Source organism: Centroberyx affinis, unplaced genomic scaffold, assembly GCF_046629955.1.
Source record: "Centroberyx affinis isolate AG114_WGS23_722 - 3 ecotype Tasmania unplaced genomic scaffold, CSIRO-AGI_Caff_v1 ptg002288l_1, whole genome shotgun sequence".
NCBI classification, from domain to species: domain Eukaryota; kingdom Metazoa; phylum Chordata; class Actinopteri; order Beryciformes; family Berycidae; genus Centroberyx; species Centroberyx affinis.
In genome coordinates, this window is record NW_027280564.1 from 52,646 (window position 1) to 71,598 (window position 18,953).

At 42.4% G+C, this 18,953-nt stretch overlaps 1 protein-coding gene across 1 annotated transcript in view; it reads right to left on the bottom strand.

The window, feature by feature from the left end:
* The window catches only part of vps50 (VPS50 EARP/GARPII complex subunit), a gene marked incomplete at both ends in the record, with an annotated part of 58,304 nt that extends 39,735 nt beyond the window's left edge, over positions 1-18,569 (bottom strand). The window contains 7 exons of the mRNA XM_071532933.1: positions 2,051-2,149; positions 3,729-3,771; positions 10,242-10,324; positions 10,792-10,827; positions 11,556-11,673; positions 12,396-12,466; positions 18,516-18,569. Of these exons, the coding sequence (XP_071389034.1) occupies positions 2,051-2,149; positions 3,729-3,771; positions 10,242-10,324; positions 10,792-10,827; positions 11,556-11,673; positions 12,396-12,466; positions 18,516-18,569 (504 nt within the window). The remainder of the gene's footprint in view (positions 1-2,050; positions 2,150-3,728; positions 3,772-10,241; positions 10,325-10,791; positions 10,828-11,555; positions 11,674-12,395; positions 12,467-18,515) is intronic.
* Between the last annotated feature and the right edge of the window lie 384 nt (positions 18,570-18,953).

The following is an 18,953-nucleotide window of genomic DNA, read 5'->3' on the forward strand; positions in this document are numbered from 1 at the left end:
GTATAATATGGAGTTGCTAAGATAATTTGGGTTCATATTGTCCCTCACAGTAATTCACAGAAATGATGTTGGGTAAATAACAGGTCAGTGCGGTTTTATCCGGTTTGGTTAAATACGAAGTACATTCTAAAAAGTTATGATGATTTGTTCTGGACAACCGGATACTTTCGAGTTGTTTTGTTGTTTTGTGTGATATACTGTATGCTTTGTGTGTTTGTGTGTGTCTGCATGTGAGTGTGTTTGTGTGCTACACACTAATAACAGATAACTTCAATGTCCTTCCAGCACCCTGATGTGATCAGTTTTACACGCTTGACAGCATGGCAGGTCGTAGTGACAGATAATCACAGGGACACACACACACACATACACACAGTCACCAAAGAAAGGTAAATGCCAAAAGACGTCATATCCCATGAAAACATCAAGCCTTATTCTCTTGTCGTGCGTCTACATCAATTTCCTAGCATCGACAATCACCCATCTCCAGGAAGTAGGATAAAGCACATGGCTTCCCTCATAACCTGGGCCTCCACTGATTCCGGCTGGGAAAAATGAAAGTGGGTTATTCACCGAATCTGGAAACCGCTGATAAGGGAGTACAAAGTTTCTAATGGGCCTGAGCCTGAGATTCTGGCTTGGAGGAAGGGAGAATGGGAGGGAGGAATGCAAGGCGAGAGGGATCGGGGCAAAATGAAACACTTTCATGTGGATGTAGAGGGTTGCAGGTGATAGGGACCCTGACATGAGCTATCATCACTGTGTGACAAAAACTGTGGGGTTGGGGAGGGGACACAGGGCGAGAGAAAGTGAGCCAAGGGGGAAAGAGACTGAGGAAGTAAGACAGATAGACGTAGGGTAGCATTAAAGGATGTTACGGGTGTCATTTAGAGTTATACCTCTTTTACGACTATGTCTAATTTAGATGTAGTTAATTTCCTCCAAATGCCATATGTAATTGGATTTTTTAACATTTACTCATTTTTTGTCGTTTTTAATTTTATTTAATTTTTACAAACCTCATGGTTGTATGCCTCCGCCAATAAACTTTGTTTTATCATTGCAAGGACAGTCTTTATTTATTAATCATATATAATTCATGTGATTATTAGGTCAACTTAAAGGATTTTGGTGTCTGCAAAAGTAATTGACAGCACTTCCACCAATTTTGTAGAATGACCCAAGATCGTTTTCTCAGCTACAGTGGTAAGCAAAACATTATGAAGTCACAGTGAAGTTGACCTTTGAACTTTTGGATATAAAATGTCATCACTTCATCATTTTATCCTATTAGACATTTGTGTGACATTTTGTCATAATTAGCGTATGAATTCTTGAGTTATGGCCAAAAACGTCTTTTGTGAGATCACAGGGACCTTGACCTTTGACCACCAAATTCTAATCAGTTCAACCTTGAGTAATGAAATTCCCTCCAGGCGTTCCTGAGATATCGCGTTCATGAGAATGGGACGGATGGACGACCCGCAAACATAATACCTCCGGCCACGGCTGTCACCGGCGCAGAGGCATAATGAAAAGACATGGAAGTGACAATAATGTTGTGTTTTGAGAGATCATTTTCTGGTTCAGTCTTAAGTTTCTTCCTGTAGGCGTCAGGTGATTGACAGTAAGCAGAATGCAACGTAATCGTAAAGGTCTCTGAATGCACACACCGATATGAAACCACTCAACTCAAGCACATACAGGCACAATGAAATAACGACAGAACAGGGAGACTTAAAAAATGAATGGCAGCAAATGGCTTCTTCTGAAGGTAGGATCTCCAACTATGCTGACTGCATTCCAGAAATAATTTAGAGGAGACAGGCAAAGTATAGGATTGGCACAAAATAAAAAATAAAAAAACGTAACACTTGAAAAAAAACTCCATTAACCTGAGGAAACAGAGAGAATCCAAAGTAGGAGAGACAGAGACAAAGACACGGAAATGAAGTGACGCATGCAGCAAATGATGACAACAGGCGGGCCGTCACATCCGCTCATGTCCAGCCAACCCCTCGTGACCCTGCGGACGAGCCGCGCCACTGACCTGCGTCTTGCCCAGGAGCGTGTAGGCCAGCTGGACCTTGGTGTAGTGCGAAACATCAAAGTGCTTACAAGTCTTCGACAGGGCGACATCCAGCTGCTCCTGGAGCCAGAGAGAGATAGATGACAGAGGCAAAAATGAGGAGAGGGATTATCAGCGTTAAGACTGGGGATTTAGATATAGAATAGATGGGGAAACTGCTACACAAGGCCAAGGGCAGGTAATTGGACGTGTGTGTGTGTGTGTGTGTGTGTGTGTGTGTGTGTGTGTGTGTGTGTGTGTGTGTGTGTGTGTGTGACATAGAAGAAGAGAGGGAGAAAAGAGAAAGCAAGAGAAGGAAAGCATGAAGTACAGGGAAGTGCAAGTTTTCAAAGTCAATGTTGTCACTTCCCATTTTCTATCACAGAATGAAAATCCATCTGTTCATTAGCACTTCCTACTGCTAAAGTGCAAAGTCAAAATGTAAATGGGACTGCAAAGGTATTTTATGACAGCTCATTTAAAGATACAGTATATGCACTAGGAAAAATGTGCCACTGTACAGTAAAGTTGGTTGAAAAATGTGGAAATGTGATTAATTAAATACAGGACTATGTACAGTGTTAGCTTGTTTTGTTCAGTGTGACAGCATGCTTCATTCACTAAAAACATGGTCAACTTGATGTGATGCCAAATGGCAAATACTTCCAAAGAAAAATACGTACAGTACTGTCATCAACAAAAAATCCACTGCTGACACATTCTCTGCATGTTTCTGTGCCAGTCCATGCTTAGAATGCAGATAATGATGATTCATTTTGGTTGTATTTGCTAGAAATTGCTTAGCTCGGTTGACTGGCTGGCTGCGTTTCCACACAGGGATGCGACAGTAGGAGAGTCTTATGCACACTACAAAGAGTTATATGTGTGTGTGTGTGTGTGTGTGTGTGTGTGTGTGTGTGTGTGTTTGATGGGAAAGAAGGTGCCAACAGACAGCAGTTGGGAACCAAGGGAGGCTACACGCTAGGCTGCCCATCACCGAATTACATCCTCTGTCGGCACAGTGAAGCATGTCAGGACTGAGGAGAATATGTCTGCAGTGGGGATGGCTTGTATGTGTTTATGTGTGTGTGTGTGTGTGTTTTTGGCTCTTATCGCTCTCAGAAGAGAGGAGTAAGCCACTGACAGCATGTACTAAAACTCTAGCCTTGATGTGTGCCTGTGTTTAACCATACGCTTTCAGTGGACTTTGCTTTGCTCATTCACAAAGTCATGCTGACACACACACGATCACCTTAGTGCACGTTTATGCATGCGTGTGTGTACATGCACACCTAGATGGTTCCTGTGTACAGACAAAGCTCTGGGTAATTACTCTGCTCAAACACGGCAGCAGTGGTGCAGAGAAAATTGCTTTGCATACCATTTATCACACACAGCTATCAAAACACAGCAAGAGATGAAACAGATATAATTTACTGTGCTTGTCATGCTCGCTGTAATGACTTTTTTTTTAATGTGTCAACATTTGACAGACACAGAATGAAAAAACCAAACTATCAAAATGCAGTATAATTTGCCTCTTTCAGATGAGGGGTCCTGGAAAATTATGAGGCTAGAGTAAAATCTTATACACTGATAAATTTGACAGTCGCTTCACTAATAGCACTCTCAAATAATGGAATAATGGAAAAGCACATACCTCTATTTGCTCAAGAGTGTCTTGCAGTTTGGAATTTAATTCACTGTGGGGGAGAAAAAGGAGATTGTTGAGGATTGGGTTCTCAATGAACCAGAGTATGACACACAAACACACACACACACACACACACACCGAATTGCTGGTTCAAGTTGCCCCATTAACAAACATGGCTTGCAGGTTTGCCTCTTCATACACCACAGGGCAAGAAGGGAGCAACAACATAACTGATGGATTTATTTCTACTGAATATTTTGGGAAGGCAAGTGTTTATTTTCTCATTCAAGAAATTGTACCTTTTCTGTTGGTGGAATTTCTGTTGGTGGAAAAGACAACTGTATCAATTGTGTTCGCGAGTGTGTGTGTGTGTGTGTGCATGAACCAGACTATCACAGGTACAAATCACCTACACACACTTGGACAGCGCTCAGATTCTGTCTCATCCTGGGAACCACAGAAAATGCTTTCAACTCGAGCAGCAACAGAAATCACATCTACTCTCTTTCTCCAAAGATGCCTCTTCAATTCCCCTTGCAACTTCCCCCGCACTGTGCCCATTCACAATCATCCTCTCCTCCACCGTCTCTCCTTCCCTGCCTCTGTCCCTCCTGCGCTTGGGGTCTTTCTCAGGTCAGCCCGCTCTTATGTTGTGTCTTGTGAGACCGCGGTCGCCCAAGGGAGAGAGTGTCCTTAACAAATTGCTAATTAAGCATCTTAGCTTCAGTTGGGGATCGAGAGGGGAGGAGGAAGAGGGGGAAACAGAGAGAAGATTGCAGAGACTCTCACGTCTTCTGCAAAATAGGTAACAAAATTAATTTCTCGCTCTATATATACACACACACACACTTTAACGTGTATGTGTGTATGTGAGAGAGGGGGGGGGGGGAGTGGAGAGAGAGATGGAGGGTGAAAGTACTAAAAGAGTGAAAAAGAGTGACAGGGTGTATGGGAGAGAGAGAAATAGATAGGAAAAGACAGAAAGATTACTGAATCACATTATGAAGAGAGTGAGAGTGTGTGTGTGTGTGTGTGTGTGTGTGTGTGTGTGTGTGAGAGAGTGTGTGTGTGTGTGTTATGTGTGCATTATGTGTGTACATGCATAGCTCCCCCCCTACATAACGGCACCCCTCCACGATCAGACAGAATGTATAAATAACAGACGAGGAGAAAAACTTAATTAACAATCTGTTCCCTGCAGGCAACAGGAGGATTGAAACGGCAGGAGCAAACTGGGAATCAGCGGCTTTTTTTTTTGTTTTGTTTTGAGGTTTTTTCCCCATTTTCAATTATTGCTAGTGATAGGTTACCGCAGGGGCTTGGGGCAAGTCTCCTCCATAGTGGTGGTCTGACTCACTCAACAGGCGAGGTGTGGACACCTATGCTGCGGGGACACTGCGGGGACGCTCAAGTGTTGTATGATGACATGAGCGGTCTGCTTGCATTTTATTGAGCCAGCAGTTCCGAGGGAGAAATGGAAACAGGAAGGTGGCAGGGGACGGGCCTTGAAAAGAGAGAAAGATGGAGAGAAAGGACAACCAGCAACCACAATTAAGTGAGTGAGAAAGTGGGGTTGGGGGTGGGGTGAAAGGGAGAGAGAAGCAGGAAAGAGTAAGGGGGAGAGAGAGAGAAGAGGAGGATCTGGAGAAAGGGCAGTGGGGAGGAGAGGAGGTTAAGAGCCCTTTTCTCAGCGGGGTACAACTCTAACTCATGGGGTTGCAAGTAAACACAAACACAAATGATGCACGCTATTGCAACTGATAAATGCACACATGCGCGCACACACACACACACACACCATGTGACATGTAATCAGGTGTTTAATGAGTTTTCTCAATGTTCGCCTCTGAACCTGTATTGTAGGAACTAAATGAAAGAAGATTCCTCTACTTTAATCTAGAGGCAGAAAGAAAGAAGACCAAAGAGAGCTTCAAAAGAAAAAGAGAAAGGCCGAGTGAGAGAAAAGTAGAAGAGAGAGAGGGAGAGAGAGTTGTCAAGTTCCAAAGACACCCATTGGGCGCTCTAGTTTTCCCCTAATAAAGGCCTCAAGGACAAAATAAGAGTTCCTCTCAAAAAATGCCACACTGGTACACAATCACACAGCCATACAAATGATGCTTCCTAAGTAATATATACTAAAACCACAAAGGGGAGGAGGAAGGGCGTGTGGCTCTGAATACATTTGTGAGCTACTGCAGTGCTGGCAGTGTCCTGTTGGGCAGCCTGTCCAAGATTGTTTGTGCGTGTGTGTATGTCTGCATCTGTGAACACCCTGACACAGAAACTAACGTAGCAGCCCTCTGCCCTCCTTCCCACACGTTGATCCTCCTGAGCATGCAGCTGAACCACCCTGTCCTTCCAACAGATTAGGACGCCCGAACAAACCGCCTCCCTCAATACTAAGACGGCAATTAGCCGAAGTGGATATCTGCAGGAGCTTCACCCAGAATGACTTCTAGAATTTGTGTGACATCTGACACAAAGTATATTCTGAGCTGTGAAGTGAATGTTGATCTCTACATATTTGTATTTGTGGGGTGTTGAACAATTACTTCACCAGGCGCTGAGATTTCTGGCTTTCAAAACTCATATTCCCGCCCGTACACTCTGTTTTGGAACAAAATGTCCCCACCAACTGGAATTTCTTTTTGTTTTTAAGATTTATTTTAGGCTATTTGGCTATTCATTATGAAAAGTTTTGTGCCCAAATTGTGCTCAACGCGTTTCAGCTCCATGGCCTTTATCAGGGTATGGAAGCCTCAAACCTTTCAAATCATGTAAATTTGTAAAAGAAAAAGAACACAATCAAACTATTGCAAGCCATACTGCATTAAATCCAATGCCAAATTGCATTTATTAGACAATATACTAGCGATATAAAACCATCACCATCTTTCCCCATTAACTCAACACATTTCAGCTGTTCATGCACTTTACTGTTCTGAAGGGATCACGATGCTGCAGAGAAGATCCAGGCAAGATTGCACTTGACACTGCTTTACCCCTTTGTTGTTCTATCACCACGGTTTTTGGTTTATAAGCACAGCACTGACATGTGGGGGCCTTAAGCTGCCCAACAGTTGCCCCTGTGGACCGGGATAAGAATAGACTGAGGCTGAGTACCTGCTTGCTTGGCAAAACAAGGCTGACTTTTAAGGGCTGGCAATGGGGACAGGAGAGGAGCAAAGACAAGGGGCAAGGCACACAGCCTGAATGTATGAAGAACTTCTTGCAAAAGCGTCATAACAGGGTTCAATTAAAGTGCATAAAGTTAGGCAACAAGCTACTTAGAGAGGGCAATAGTGGGGTCAGGATTGTAGCTTGAAGTTTAGGGCCTAACAACATCCAAGCATCATACTCAGCAGTCAATTTGAGGAGAGATGCGAGGGGATGCCATCCCCCTTGAAATAACAATGGTCAAAAACCATCCCCTTTGTAAAACTGCCATCCCCCATTTCATCCCCCTTCATGGCACTAAGATATCATTTAGCCTAATCAAGAAACGTGTAAGCCATTTATTATTGATATTTAATCATTTTAGAGAATAAAGCGCATCTGGAGTTTTCAGCAAATCCAAGGGCGGGGGGCACATGCACCTGCATTCAGGGATGGACGGGACATCGGGCCGCTCTAACTGTGGACCGGTCGGGAATATTTTTTGACTAGCCCCGTATCTTTTCACAGAGGAAAAAAAGCATCAGAACAGCGTTCTGAGAGTGAATTTGACGAAGGAATGCGTGTTCCAGTTCTGAAAAAATAAACAGACCGTTTAAACAACTGGTTCTTTTCGTTTTAACACCATAGTTTGCCGGCTGGGCGGTGTTTGGACCTTCGGGCCAATCACAGTGCTTAAAAATGGAAAACTCCACCCAACCGGGAAGCTGGGCCACGTTAAACAAACAGACAATCAAATGACATGTACAGACAGTTCAATTTGAGCCGCGGAGCTGACAGGTTGTGTTGTGAAACTGTCGAGGAAGAATCATCTAGACATTCTGTCTTATTTTCAGCCCAATGTGAGTGAGAAAGCAACATGTTCAGGTGAATTTAACTAGTAAACAGACGGAAATTGTAATTTTCACATGAGCCATCGTTGTGACTGAAATTACTATAGCCTAGTGTAACTATTGCTACCTAGCAGGGCAAGGAAAGTGAAGGAATATGTAGCTATCTATTGTTGTTTGATTAACTGTAACTAAATATTAGCTTTAGCTAAATAATTTGCAGTGGTGCAGCCTATTATGTACTATCTTTGAGTTAAACTGAATATAGTCATTTAAAAAGTCTCCTATAGACAGCCATCAGTCCTGTAACTTCTAAATACATGCACTGATCTGTTTAACAGAGCCAAACAGATTAGAGGAGACAGACCAGCAGAGTTCAGGTGAGTCAATGTGTACAAATTAATAAAGCTAAAATAAGTGTATTCCTGGTTTTGCTAAAGATGTTGTTGATGCCATAAAAGTGATGCCCATGCCTGGCATCCTTGTGATAAGGAGCTATGTCAGAGCCATGTGGTTATCTGAAATGACCAACACCCCTCCAGCCAATCAGAATAAAGTATTCAGCCAGGCATAATAAATATTATGGATGATATTTTGTACAATCACCTTTTAAAGTTAATGTCCATTCTATCAGTACCCCCTTTTTTTTTTTTTTTATGTTTGCAGCTGTTAGTGCTCAGTGTGATGGAAACCTTACATTAAATTATAATAAGTATATAAAAGAATTCCATTCTAACATACAGAGGTAGGCTACGTTATAAAATCTTTAATTTTATCAATTTAACATTCATGGGTTAACAACTGTATAGTGATATGTACAGTACATTAAAGGATTCATCGATGTGAAGCATCCTGTAATAGCATAGAGCAATAACGTTAAGTTATGTTAAGTTGTCCTCTATCTTTGACCAATCCTAACTACTTAGGAGCAGTGGGCAGCCACAATGCAGTGCCCAGGGACCAACTCCAATTCTGAGGCCAGTGCCTTGGTTAAGGGCAATGGCAGGAGTATCTTATACCTAACATCCGTAACATGCGTGTCTTTTGAGTGTAGAAATATCTTTGTGCTGTTACAATAAACAGAATGGTAAGCAGCTGGTCCCCCACCCTCCATGCTGTCTTCGCCACTATCAAATTGTTTGTCCCCCACCATCCCCCTGAAATCTTTGTACAAATCGACTACTATTGCTTTTAAGCAAAAAAGTATGATGCTCCTCCATATACTCAGTTAGCAAAAGATAAAGTACGGAAGTAGACATAGCAACAAAATAGAGTTATAGCCTAGTATAGTTGGGTAATGCACAGTAGGCCTGGAGGCTAGTTAATAAGACAACTTAGAGTGCCCCAGTTTGAGCCAAAGGAACAGAGGAAGCAACTACAATGTGCAATACTGTCATGGGTTCTTCCAGTTAGTCTAATATTGAGGGTTGAAACCTTTCAAGCCATTGAGGCAGAGACAGCTCCCAGGTCCCAACACATTGGCTCCAAGCGAAGTGAGACTGACTGGAACTGAACTGCTGCTCTTTTTGATAAACAAAATCACATGTGAAAATGTTAGTTCCCATACACTTACTCACACTGCGTCTGTATAAGGCGTAACGAGAGAAGAGAGAAGGGGAAAAAATGTCAGCTGTGACGTGCATCCCTACTCAATCACTAATCAATACATAAAAGGAACACTGGCACCCACCTACTGCTACAAATTGAGCACAATTACCCAGGAAATCAAAGGGACAGAGATGATTGCCCCTCTAGTATTAAACTTGGCTTTTTTCCTGTGTGCTCAGGAGCACAATCATGTGGACACACATACACACACGAGAGGAGAGGAGAGGAGAGGAGAGGGTTTGGGAATAAACACTTTCACAATAGGAGATGTGCTATCAATAATGTACTTAAAGCTGGCAGCTGACTGTGTTAAAACCCATTCCAATATGCCAAGCCCAAATATCTTGAAGAGAACAGTGGACACATGTACATAGCCTCCCATTATTTCCTGCTTTAAACTTTGCACTTTTTTTCTAAGCTAAAAAGCCCACTGACAATGTTAATACGCATCAAAACTCTGAAAAAGCACTCTGACACCATAGCCACCACAAGGTAATGGCAGGAGCAAAACAAGTGAAAAAATAATATAGGCCTTCATAAGAGTTCTCAGAACTGAGCAATTAGACTACAAACTACAAAAAAAGGCTAAACAAGAACTGCATGAATCATGTTTATTCTGCGCTTCAAAGTAGACAAAAGATGTGTAAAAGTGGAGTTTTGATGATTTTAAAGGAGATAACTAATTTTCACAATTACACTACCCTTTTTCCACTTACTAAAGCTAAGGAGGAGCTGCCCCCAGAGGATTTCCGATAACTAACAATATTCACTAACAATATTCAGAATTATCACAGTCAAATCATATTTAAATCTATTAAGACCAGAAAAGTTTCTATCCAGCCACAGAAAATGTAGTTCATGCCTACTCCCATTTGGATACAACTAAGAACCACTCCATCATACATACCTGATGCAGCTGTAGTGTTTGAAGGTGCTGGCAGCCTTCTGACATTCCAGACAGAGCTGGATTGCACCTGGATAGTCTTCCTCCTACCAGAAACATGGAAATGAGGTCAACTAGTGGCATGTAGGAAAGTTGGAAATACATAAACTAGAGTTGGACATTTCATTTGTGACCATTTTGCACATTTGAAGTCAAGTTTTGTCTGATCTGGTTTGACACAACTATCTCCTTTGAAATGCTTGTTACTATAGATACTGCCCATATAGCCAAGGATTGTACTCAGTGATAACCAGTCAAAACCATTGCATATAATATCGCTGGCCTTACAGTCCACCTGTATTGAGTAGAGCAGCTTGTATGCCTTCACAATAGATATGAATTTGTCAGAGCATCCTGAATGCATTTGCGTGGGTTAAGCTTTCAATGCAGAATCCCCACTGTTTGATGTTTGACCTTTGAAGTCATTCATCAGCCTCTCTTTGTATGTGTGTGTGTGTGTGTGTGTGTGTGTGTGTGTGCGTGTGTCTGTGTGTGTGTGGGGGGGTTGCAATACCTCAAGCATCTCGCTGAGTCTTACATCTGTTCTTTGCTGTGAGAGGAGGAATAACGACAGGAAGAACTGAATACAGCACACAATCACAAACAGACCACAATAATACGAAGTGATAACTACTTTAACACTAGTTACACGCTTGTCAGCTGTGAGTGTCTTGGGAGATGATAATATGAGATGATAACAAGTGTAAGTGTTAAGTGTTAATGTATTTCTATGACAGTCATGGAGACAGACAACACCTCTAATCTTATTAAGACAACAAGGGGTTTAGGGTAGAAAAACATTATTTGTTTACAGTCTTGGATAACTGCTGAGTGATGAGATAAATAGGTTGGCCATAGAGAGCAATTAAATGGACTGGTAATCTCATTTCCCATATTGCAATACAAAAAAAATGCCTAATAACAAAAAGTGTGCAGATGTGTGAAAATAAAGTATGCTTGAGTAGTTGCAATCGTTATTATAAAGCATTTTAATCGCTGATTGTGCATATTAGGTGAGTTAGTTTGATGTGTTGAGTGGCGGTTTTAAATAGCTGGTCTACCACTGGCATTTCAGACATGCGCAGTTCAAGGACCCGATTAAAACCATACAGTAACTGTATGGTTTTAATCGGGTACTGTAGGACTGTAGGGAAATTTTCCTTTCGCTTGCCCCATCGGAGTGCAGGGTCAGCTGCAGAACAGCGCCACAGGAGCTGGCAGGGATTCAGCATCTTGCTCAAGGACATGTGTTTGTGCGTGTTTGTGTGTATACATTACCAGGGTCTTGATGGTCCTCAGCGACTTCAGCAAGCCTGTCAGCAGCTGTCGTCTCCTCTGATTGGCTAGTAAGCCCAGGCTGGCCTCGGTGAATCCCTCCTTGGCCACGCTCAGCTGCCTGCACACAGGGAGTCAGAGTGCAGCAGGAAACAGCATCAGAATCGGATATGGCATCACAGCAGGTTGATATGGCATCACAGCAGGGTGATATTACCATGTTTAAAGGGCATTTCAAAGTGCTTCACATAGTGGTGGGCGGTACTACCAGATAAGCCAGAAAGGCTGGAGGCGAACGATCTTTGCGCGCTTACGTTCTGCGGACTTAACGTCAAGCAGTTTGTCATTGCTCGCAAAATTGCTGTAAACGTGTGGGTAGTGTTGCTTTATGAGTAGAACCCATGTGCATTTGTTTGTGCAAGCAGAGACATGAAGCTTGAGGGGACAGAAAGTAAAACGAGTGCACCTCCTCCGACCAAACAAAAGCCAACAGAACAAAGATGAAGAGATTGTCTGAAAAGGGGAGCATCCTCCTTCGTGTGGACATGGTTTGGTTATAAAAACTCAAACATTGAGCAGGAAACTATCATCTGCAAGCTTTGTCACACAACTGCAAAAGGTGTACGTGTGTGTTCCAAATAAAAATGTGTTAAATTCAATTTAGGCTAATGTACAAACCAACTATTGCTATATTGGTTGACCAAAAACATATGAAGGGAAGGAACAGTTAATCATTGGTACAAGAAAACCGGTGTAGTACGAGGTGAAGTATGAATGGGCTATTTCTGCATTTGTGTCATCTGTTAGTAAACATACTGTATATAATAGAATATTGTTACTCACCTCCTTGCATTAGTGCAGATGACTGCTGCTAGTTGTAAGTTGGTTTGTAACGCCGTCACTCTCTCCAGCTCCTGCAAACAAGATAGAAGTTAGCTGTGAAAATTACAGCAAGTTAGACAAACAGAGAGGAACACTATTTCTGATTCTCAGGAATCCTTTGCCGTTTGTAACTTAAGTTGTTGAAGCATCATTCTAGTGTTAAGTAACAGCCCAGAAACCATTTTCTATCATGCTGAGGGCATAGTAACATGCTGTGGGGCGCAAAGATATTGTTAGACTGGTTCATTTGCGCTTCTGGCAGTGAGATATGTCTCTAATGATGGCCTCTACCGAACAAATCACTGCCCCCGCCAAGCACTGCACACACACTCACACAACGTATATTAGGGCATTCTCCTCTGAGATACATCCTGCTGTGGGCACTTTATGAAGATAGATAAGGATAGATGATGTTATTAGCGTGCGGCATGTACCATCAGTGCCCAAGCACAACACAGTTCAAGAGGTCCATCCTTCCAAACGCACAAAAATCCAGAGAAAACCATTCTTTCTGTGAAATCTTAACATCTAAAAACGGATCAATGAGCACTCTTCTCTCAGACAAGAGTTCAGTGACGATGCCACTTAAACGACCCCTACAAAAGAACAAACACACCCTTAGCAAACACTAGAAATACTGGACAAACTGCAGCGATTTTTTTCGAGTTCCCACTTTCTGTTTTTTGTTTTCCTCTTCTTGATGTGCCAGATGTCCTGCCTTAGGTGGGAGATGTTTGTTCCATGATCCTCTCTTTTTGATGCTCTACCAACCCTCCCCAAAAAAAGGCCCGCTGTTCACAAAAACGTCCTGTTAACACTGTCAGATATAAAACTGCCATTTAAAAACAGAATATAGAGTGGGGAAATTGCTTTTCAACGGCAACAAAAACACCAACAAAGTGGCAGTTCAGCTGTGGGGATTCAATCAATGATCCCATTCAAACTGATCTCCCTCATGATCTTAAGTGTTTTATCTGAGGGGATATTTCCCATGCGACTGTTATGCTTTTCTGCTCACCAACTATGAAATTGGGGCTTTTGGATAACAGCAGCAAGCTTTGATACTCTCCATCCAGAGAATCGGTTTTATGACAATTTTTAAGAAGATAACGTTCTTGTCTGGGCAAACAGATTTCAAGGAGACAGGCCAAAGAATCTTGACACCCTGGAAAATCAAACATACAGCTGTATTAACTTTAAATTGTTAATAACATTGTTCCTAATCTTCAGCTGCTAATAGGCTGGAAATTTAGAGTTTATTCACACATTTTTTCCCATTTGCAGTGCATTCCATTGTTTGTTAACCAAGTCAGTAGTAAGTAATGTTGGTATGAGCCTGGTGTAGGTGTCAGGTAGCAGTAAAGTAGTGCAGCCAAAATTAAGTATATCAGAGTCAAAATTTACTTTTTTTAACTTAGGGCAAAAAATATCATTCGGCCCAACTCTCATGTTAATGCAACTCAAGCATTTCACCAAGTCTTTTTACTTATCACATAACTGAAACCCAGAAAATACAAACTTTCTTGAATAAATTCATATTGTATCAGTCAGGACAGTTTATTAATGAATAGAAGGCACCATGGTGGCCTTTGTACACTCAGAAGTACATTAAGACATGTCCTCAGAAAATGCCCTTGCCAATTAAGCAGAGTGAACTAGCTGGGACTGGGATGATTCACCAGGTTCAGCTATGGACTAATTTAGAGATTGGACCCAACAGACCGATTCACACGCTGGGAGCAGCACAGCCACGCCATTAGCACCTACGCACCTTTAACCACTCTAAAGCTCTACTATGTCTAGCCTTAGCAATAGGTCCAAATTCACTGTAAATGTCTGTAGATCTAAATGGATGTAAGGCCTGAACAGACTCATTAAAAAGCTAACACCTGTATGAAGTGAGGGGGTTTTGAGCTGTTTGCTGTACAGGTTTCCAACACCAAAATCCCCAAATCCTGACCTCACCAGTATCCTGAAAGTGATTAAAGTTGTGAAGTAAATCAATAATTTACTTTATACCATGAAGCAGTATAGGCTGGTCCAGTGCAGTTCAACAAGACTCTACAGTGTTGTTGCACTCAGGAACAAGCCCAGTCAATCTTCCCTATCTCACATTTGTGTTTGCAGACCTAGGAAAGAGCCATTTCTCTCCCACATCCATCAGAACCTAATCTCTTGTGCTACACCAGACGAAGAAGCACAGTCTGGCTTGCACTCTCAGTCCCTTGTTGTTAAGGCCTGTTATCAAGACATGTGATATACAGTAGCTGGCTAGGTGCTTGGCTCATGATCTCACAATAATAAAAATAATAAACTTTATTTATATAGCACTTTTCCAAACAAAGTTGCAGAGTGCTTCACAATCAAGAAAAATCCAAACTGAACAATGATAAAGCTCAATAAAACAGAAAGATCCATGAAGGTAAAAAAAACAAAAGCGGTAAGAATAATCCAGGTATAGAGATAAAACAAAAGGAATAAACAGACCAAGTAACAAGGATATAGTGAATAAAAGCCAAAGGCTACATAAAGGCTTTACAATAAAATAAAGCTTTAAGACATGATTTAAAACATGACACTGACTCTGCCAGCCTGAGCTCCTCCGGCAAGTCGTCCCAAAGCCTAGGAGCCCTGACAGCAAACGCCCTGTGACTTTTAGTCTTTAGCCTGGATGCAGGTCAAAGGGGCTTTGCCAGAGGATCTCAGGCTGCGTACAGGCATGGCACAGCTTCATACGGGAGCAAAAGTGTAAAACTCAGAAAGATAACTAGGGGCCAAGCCATGCAAAGCCTTAAAAGTAATCAGTTAAATGTTAAAATCAATTCTAAAAGTGAAGTGAAGAGACGCTAAAATAGGGGCGATATGGACCCGTCTCTTAGCCTTAGTTAAAAGCCTTGATGCAGAAAGGTAGAGACAAGCATGCAATTACTATCACACACACAAGCCCACATGAGGATACAGACAAAAACAGACAAGTATAATAAGCACAAACGCATGCAAGCACCCACACACACACACACACACAGGCACACACAGACACACACACACACAGAACACGCCAAGCGCTCAGTGTGTAGCCTGAGGCTCCAATTTGTTATGTGCTCCGAGCTGTCCTGTCTAACGTGTCTGTAAGCTACAGTGTAACATTTGACAGATGGAGAGCTCATTCAGTTTAGCTTCTGTAAGAGCAGATAACAGTACGCGAGTCTGACAGTTGGTCAGTTGATAGGTTTTAGTGGAAAGTAGAGGTTAAATACCTGCCATCCATGTTTGGGATAATCTTAAAAAAAACTACTAAGTGGAGTAAGACTTCGAGGAAGGAGGGGCTGAATTTCAGGCAAAACATACAAACGTACAAACACATACGCACACACATACTGCACATATAGGTACTCAAGCACAATTAAACGATACACCCCAACTCCCACGACATCCACATATACAGGTGCTGGTGGGAGGTGAAGGTCAGGGAGGAAGAGATGTTTAGGCACAAGGGAGTTTTTTTTTTTCAGTCTTCCCTATTCATATATTCAGAAGAGGTCCACCCCGCGACCTCCCAGCACATTGACTATGCACTGGCTCCCTGTTGCCCATCCCGCCTATACATTCTAATGATGCCGCTGTTAGGGAACTGCCCTAGACCCACTTTTGGAAGAAAGTTGAGGGAAAATGACAGCAGGACGGCACTTTGCACACACACACATGCAGGAACACACACTCACACACTAATATTTTCACAAAAAAGCATGTAGTAGGGTTAAATCTCCACATCCACACACAATTACCTAAAGAATATGCAGGCGTGCTCACATATCTCAACGCACATTACCCACCCCGCCACATCCACTCCCCCTCAATTTCTAATCTCCCAAGTGAAAGAGCCACAAGAACCCTGTTTAATTGGCAGGTATGACCACCAAGGCTGGACAAATTACTAATCCCTCTGAACAGAGGCAACTGGGGGTGAGTAGACAAAGGCAGTAGCAGGAATTTCGATGAATGGTAAGTGCTTCCAATGGAAAATAATTGAATACCAGTCCAAGTCCATTCCTCTCCATTGGTGCTGACTGACTTGGCAGTATATCTGAGGGCTATCCACTGCAAACTCATTACAACTTGGGCTCCTGCGAGGTGTTCTCTCCTCTTTCCTGACAAGGCAGTGTAGTGTCACCCAGTTTGGCCACTCAATTCTACACTGCCTCTATTTTAAGTGGGGAGATAAGAGAGGGCAGGCATTTCAAATCACCCCACTAGCCATTTTATGGATCCAGCCATTTAACTGTACCATGCCTGGGGCAAGGAAAATAATGTTAAGTCTAGTCCGGATGTCGAGTTTGAAATACGGAACTCAACTTCGGAGGCGCTTGACTGAAAGAAACCAACACGCGACAAGAGAGGATGATCAAAAAATATACAATATTAATCAGTACTCAATCAACAATCAATACTGAATCAATGATTATGACTGCAACCATTGCTCGAGAGCCAAAACAAACAAAAACACTTGAAGGTGCTTGGAGGTTGTCATCAATGGATCTACTATGTAAAAGCAGGTGCTCTCATATAAGAAATGTGACCACAACTCTAGCCTCTATGTAACCTTTCACCCCCCCCCCCCCCCCTTCCTCCTGTGTCCTAGGGAGACGGAAGTAATAGAGTTCACACCGCGGCCACAACAGCAGAAGAAAAGACAGTCACTGCATCACTATGAATCACAACCCGTAGTCAGCATGCCGTCACTCCAAGTGCAAGGGACGTGTGTCTACTAAGTGTGTGTGTGTGCACTACTTATGTGGCCACTAATGTGTTGAACAGAATGCGAGCACAGAGGTTGTGCAAGTGAGCCAGCATTGTGCCCTGCGGCTGTCTGTGAGTGCGTCGGTGTGTATTTCTGTGCACATGTGTGATAAAATACCGCATAGAGGAGATGAGAAAGAAAAGTGGTGGAGAGAACAGCAGGAGTGAAACTAGTGGAACTCTCCGTTTAGAAGAAAGTAAATTACAGAACAGCAACCACAGAACAGTGAGAGGAGACTTGGGGATGTGTGTTTGAGTTTTTCTCTACACAACACATTTCAGCTTTCCGTAAGAAGGTCAGAACACATTCCCATCCTTCCAAGTCTGTTTTTGGTCTTGGTTCTTTTTGTCTCGTGTCTCTCTAAATGCTAGGAAATCATTCAGTGTAAAAATCAGGCTTCCAATTCATTTCGGAGTCAATACTGAAGTGACTTCCTAACTCCACAGGGCATTTGCAGACCTATTGGATGCGGGCAAAGAGGAGGTCAATGGAAATGCCCCCAAAATCCCTGGCAACGCCTACTAATAAGCTCCGCTGTCATTTCGACTCAGCAGTGTCACGGCGAGGGTCATAAAAATAATGGCCAATTTACTATTCACAGACTGACCTTAAGATGGCTTAACAATGGATGCAATTTCACTGCAATTTCACTACATAGTAAATTTTTTTTTATAGCTGCCAATCATTTGCAGCGCCTTGGCAGGATCAAGGATCACTGACAAGACACAGAGGTGGCATACAAAGAGACCCGCCATTCCAGATCTGACGGGATATACAGTAGCTAGTGAACTTGGTCGCCTGTAATCCACAGTCTCTAGTCACTTATGGATCTGACCAAAGTAGACAAAATAACTGCTGCATTGAGATAAAAACACACACTGGTTCATATCAGTTCATTTCAACATCACCAACCCATGTCTATCCAAAGAAGGGATTTTATGGACTCATAATAAAAAACTAGGTTATCATCCCTGTTTCCTTACCCCATGGATGGAGTCAAATCTCCTATTTCCATGGTTACAGAACTTCTACCTTATCTGGATGGCAGCCGACACATGAACACATTCGCTCATACCCTGATAGCATCAGCATACCTAGACGTCCGCTCATAATGTCATAATGCGAGAAAAGTTGCTGTTCTGAAAAACCCGATGACATAACTGATCTGTTTCGCAATGTAATTACAGTGGCTGAAATACTGTTAAAGATGAATGGTTGGGCTAAGAAAAGCAACAGAGGGGATTCTTATTTGATGCGGTCGTGAGTTGACATCAGAAACTTACCTTGACATAAGCAGGCTGTTTTTCTAGAATGAGATCGGCGACCTTTTTAGAAACCTACAGAGAGAGAGATAGAGAGAGAAGGTAAGAGAAAGGGAATACAAAAAAAAAGAGTGAAAAGACATTTTGAGGTTGTTGCCAAATGTCACCCCACAACAACAGACTGGGCTCTGTTATCTTGCTATCAGGATGGAGCAGGAATAACAATCACTGATGTCTGCATCTACAGTAAAACGTACCCAAAGCCTTTGAAGAGACTGTCTCCCTTTTTCCATTTCATTTCCTTCAATGTCTTTCTCAGTGGAATTATTCTAGTTTCTTTCAGTGAATTCTCCTTTCTCTCTTTCCCCCGTTGTATTTTCCAATTTTCTATCTTTAACCACTGACTTTGATTACTTTTCCTTTATGCATTTTACCAATTTGACACAATGGTTCCCCCAG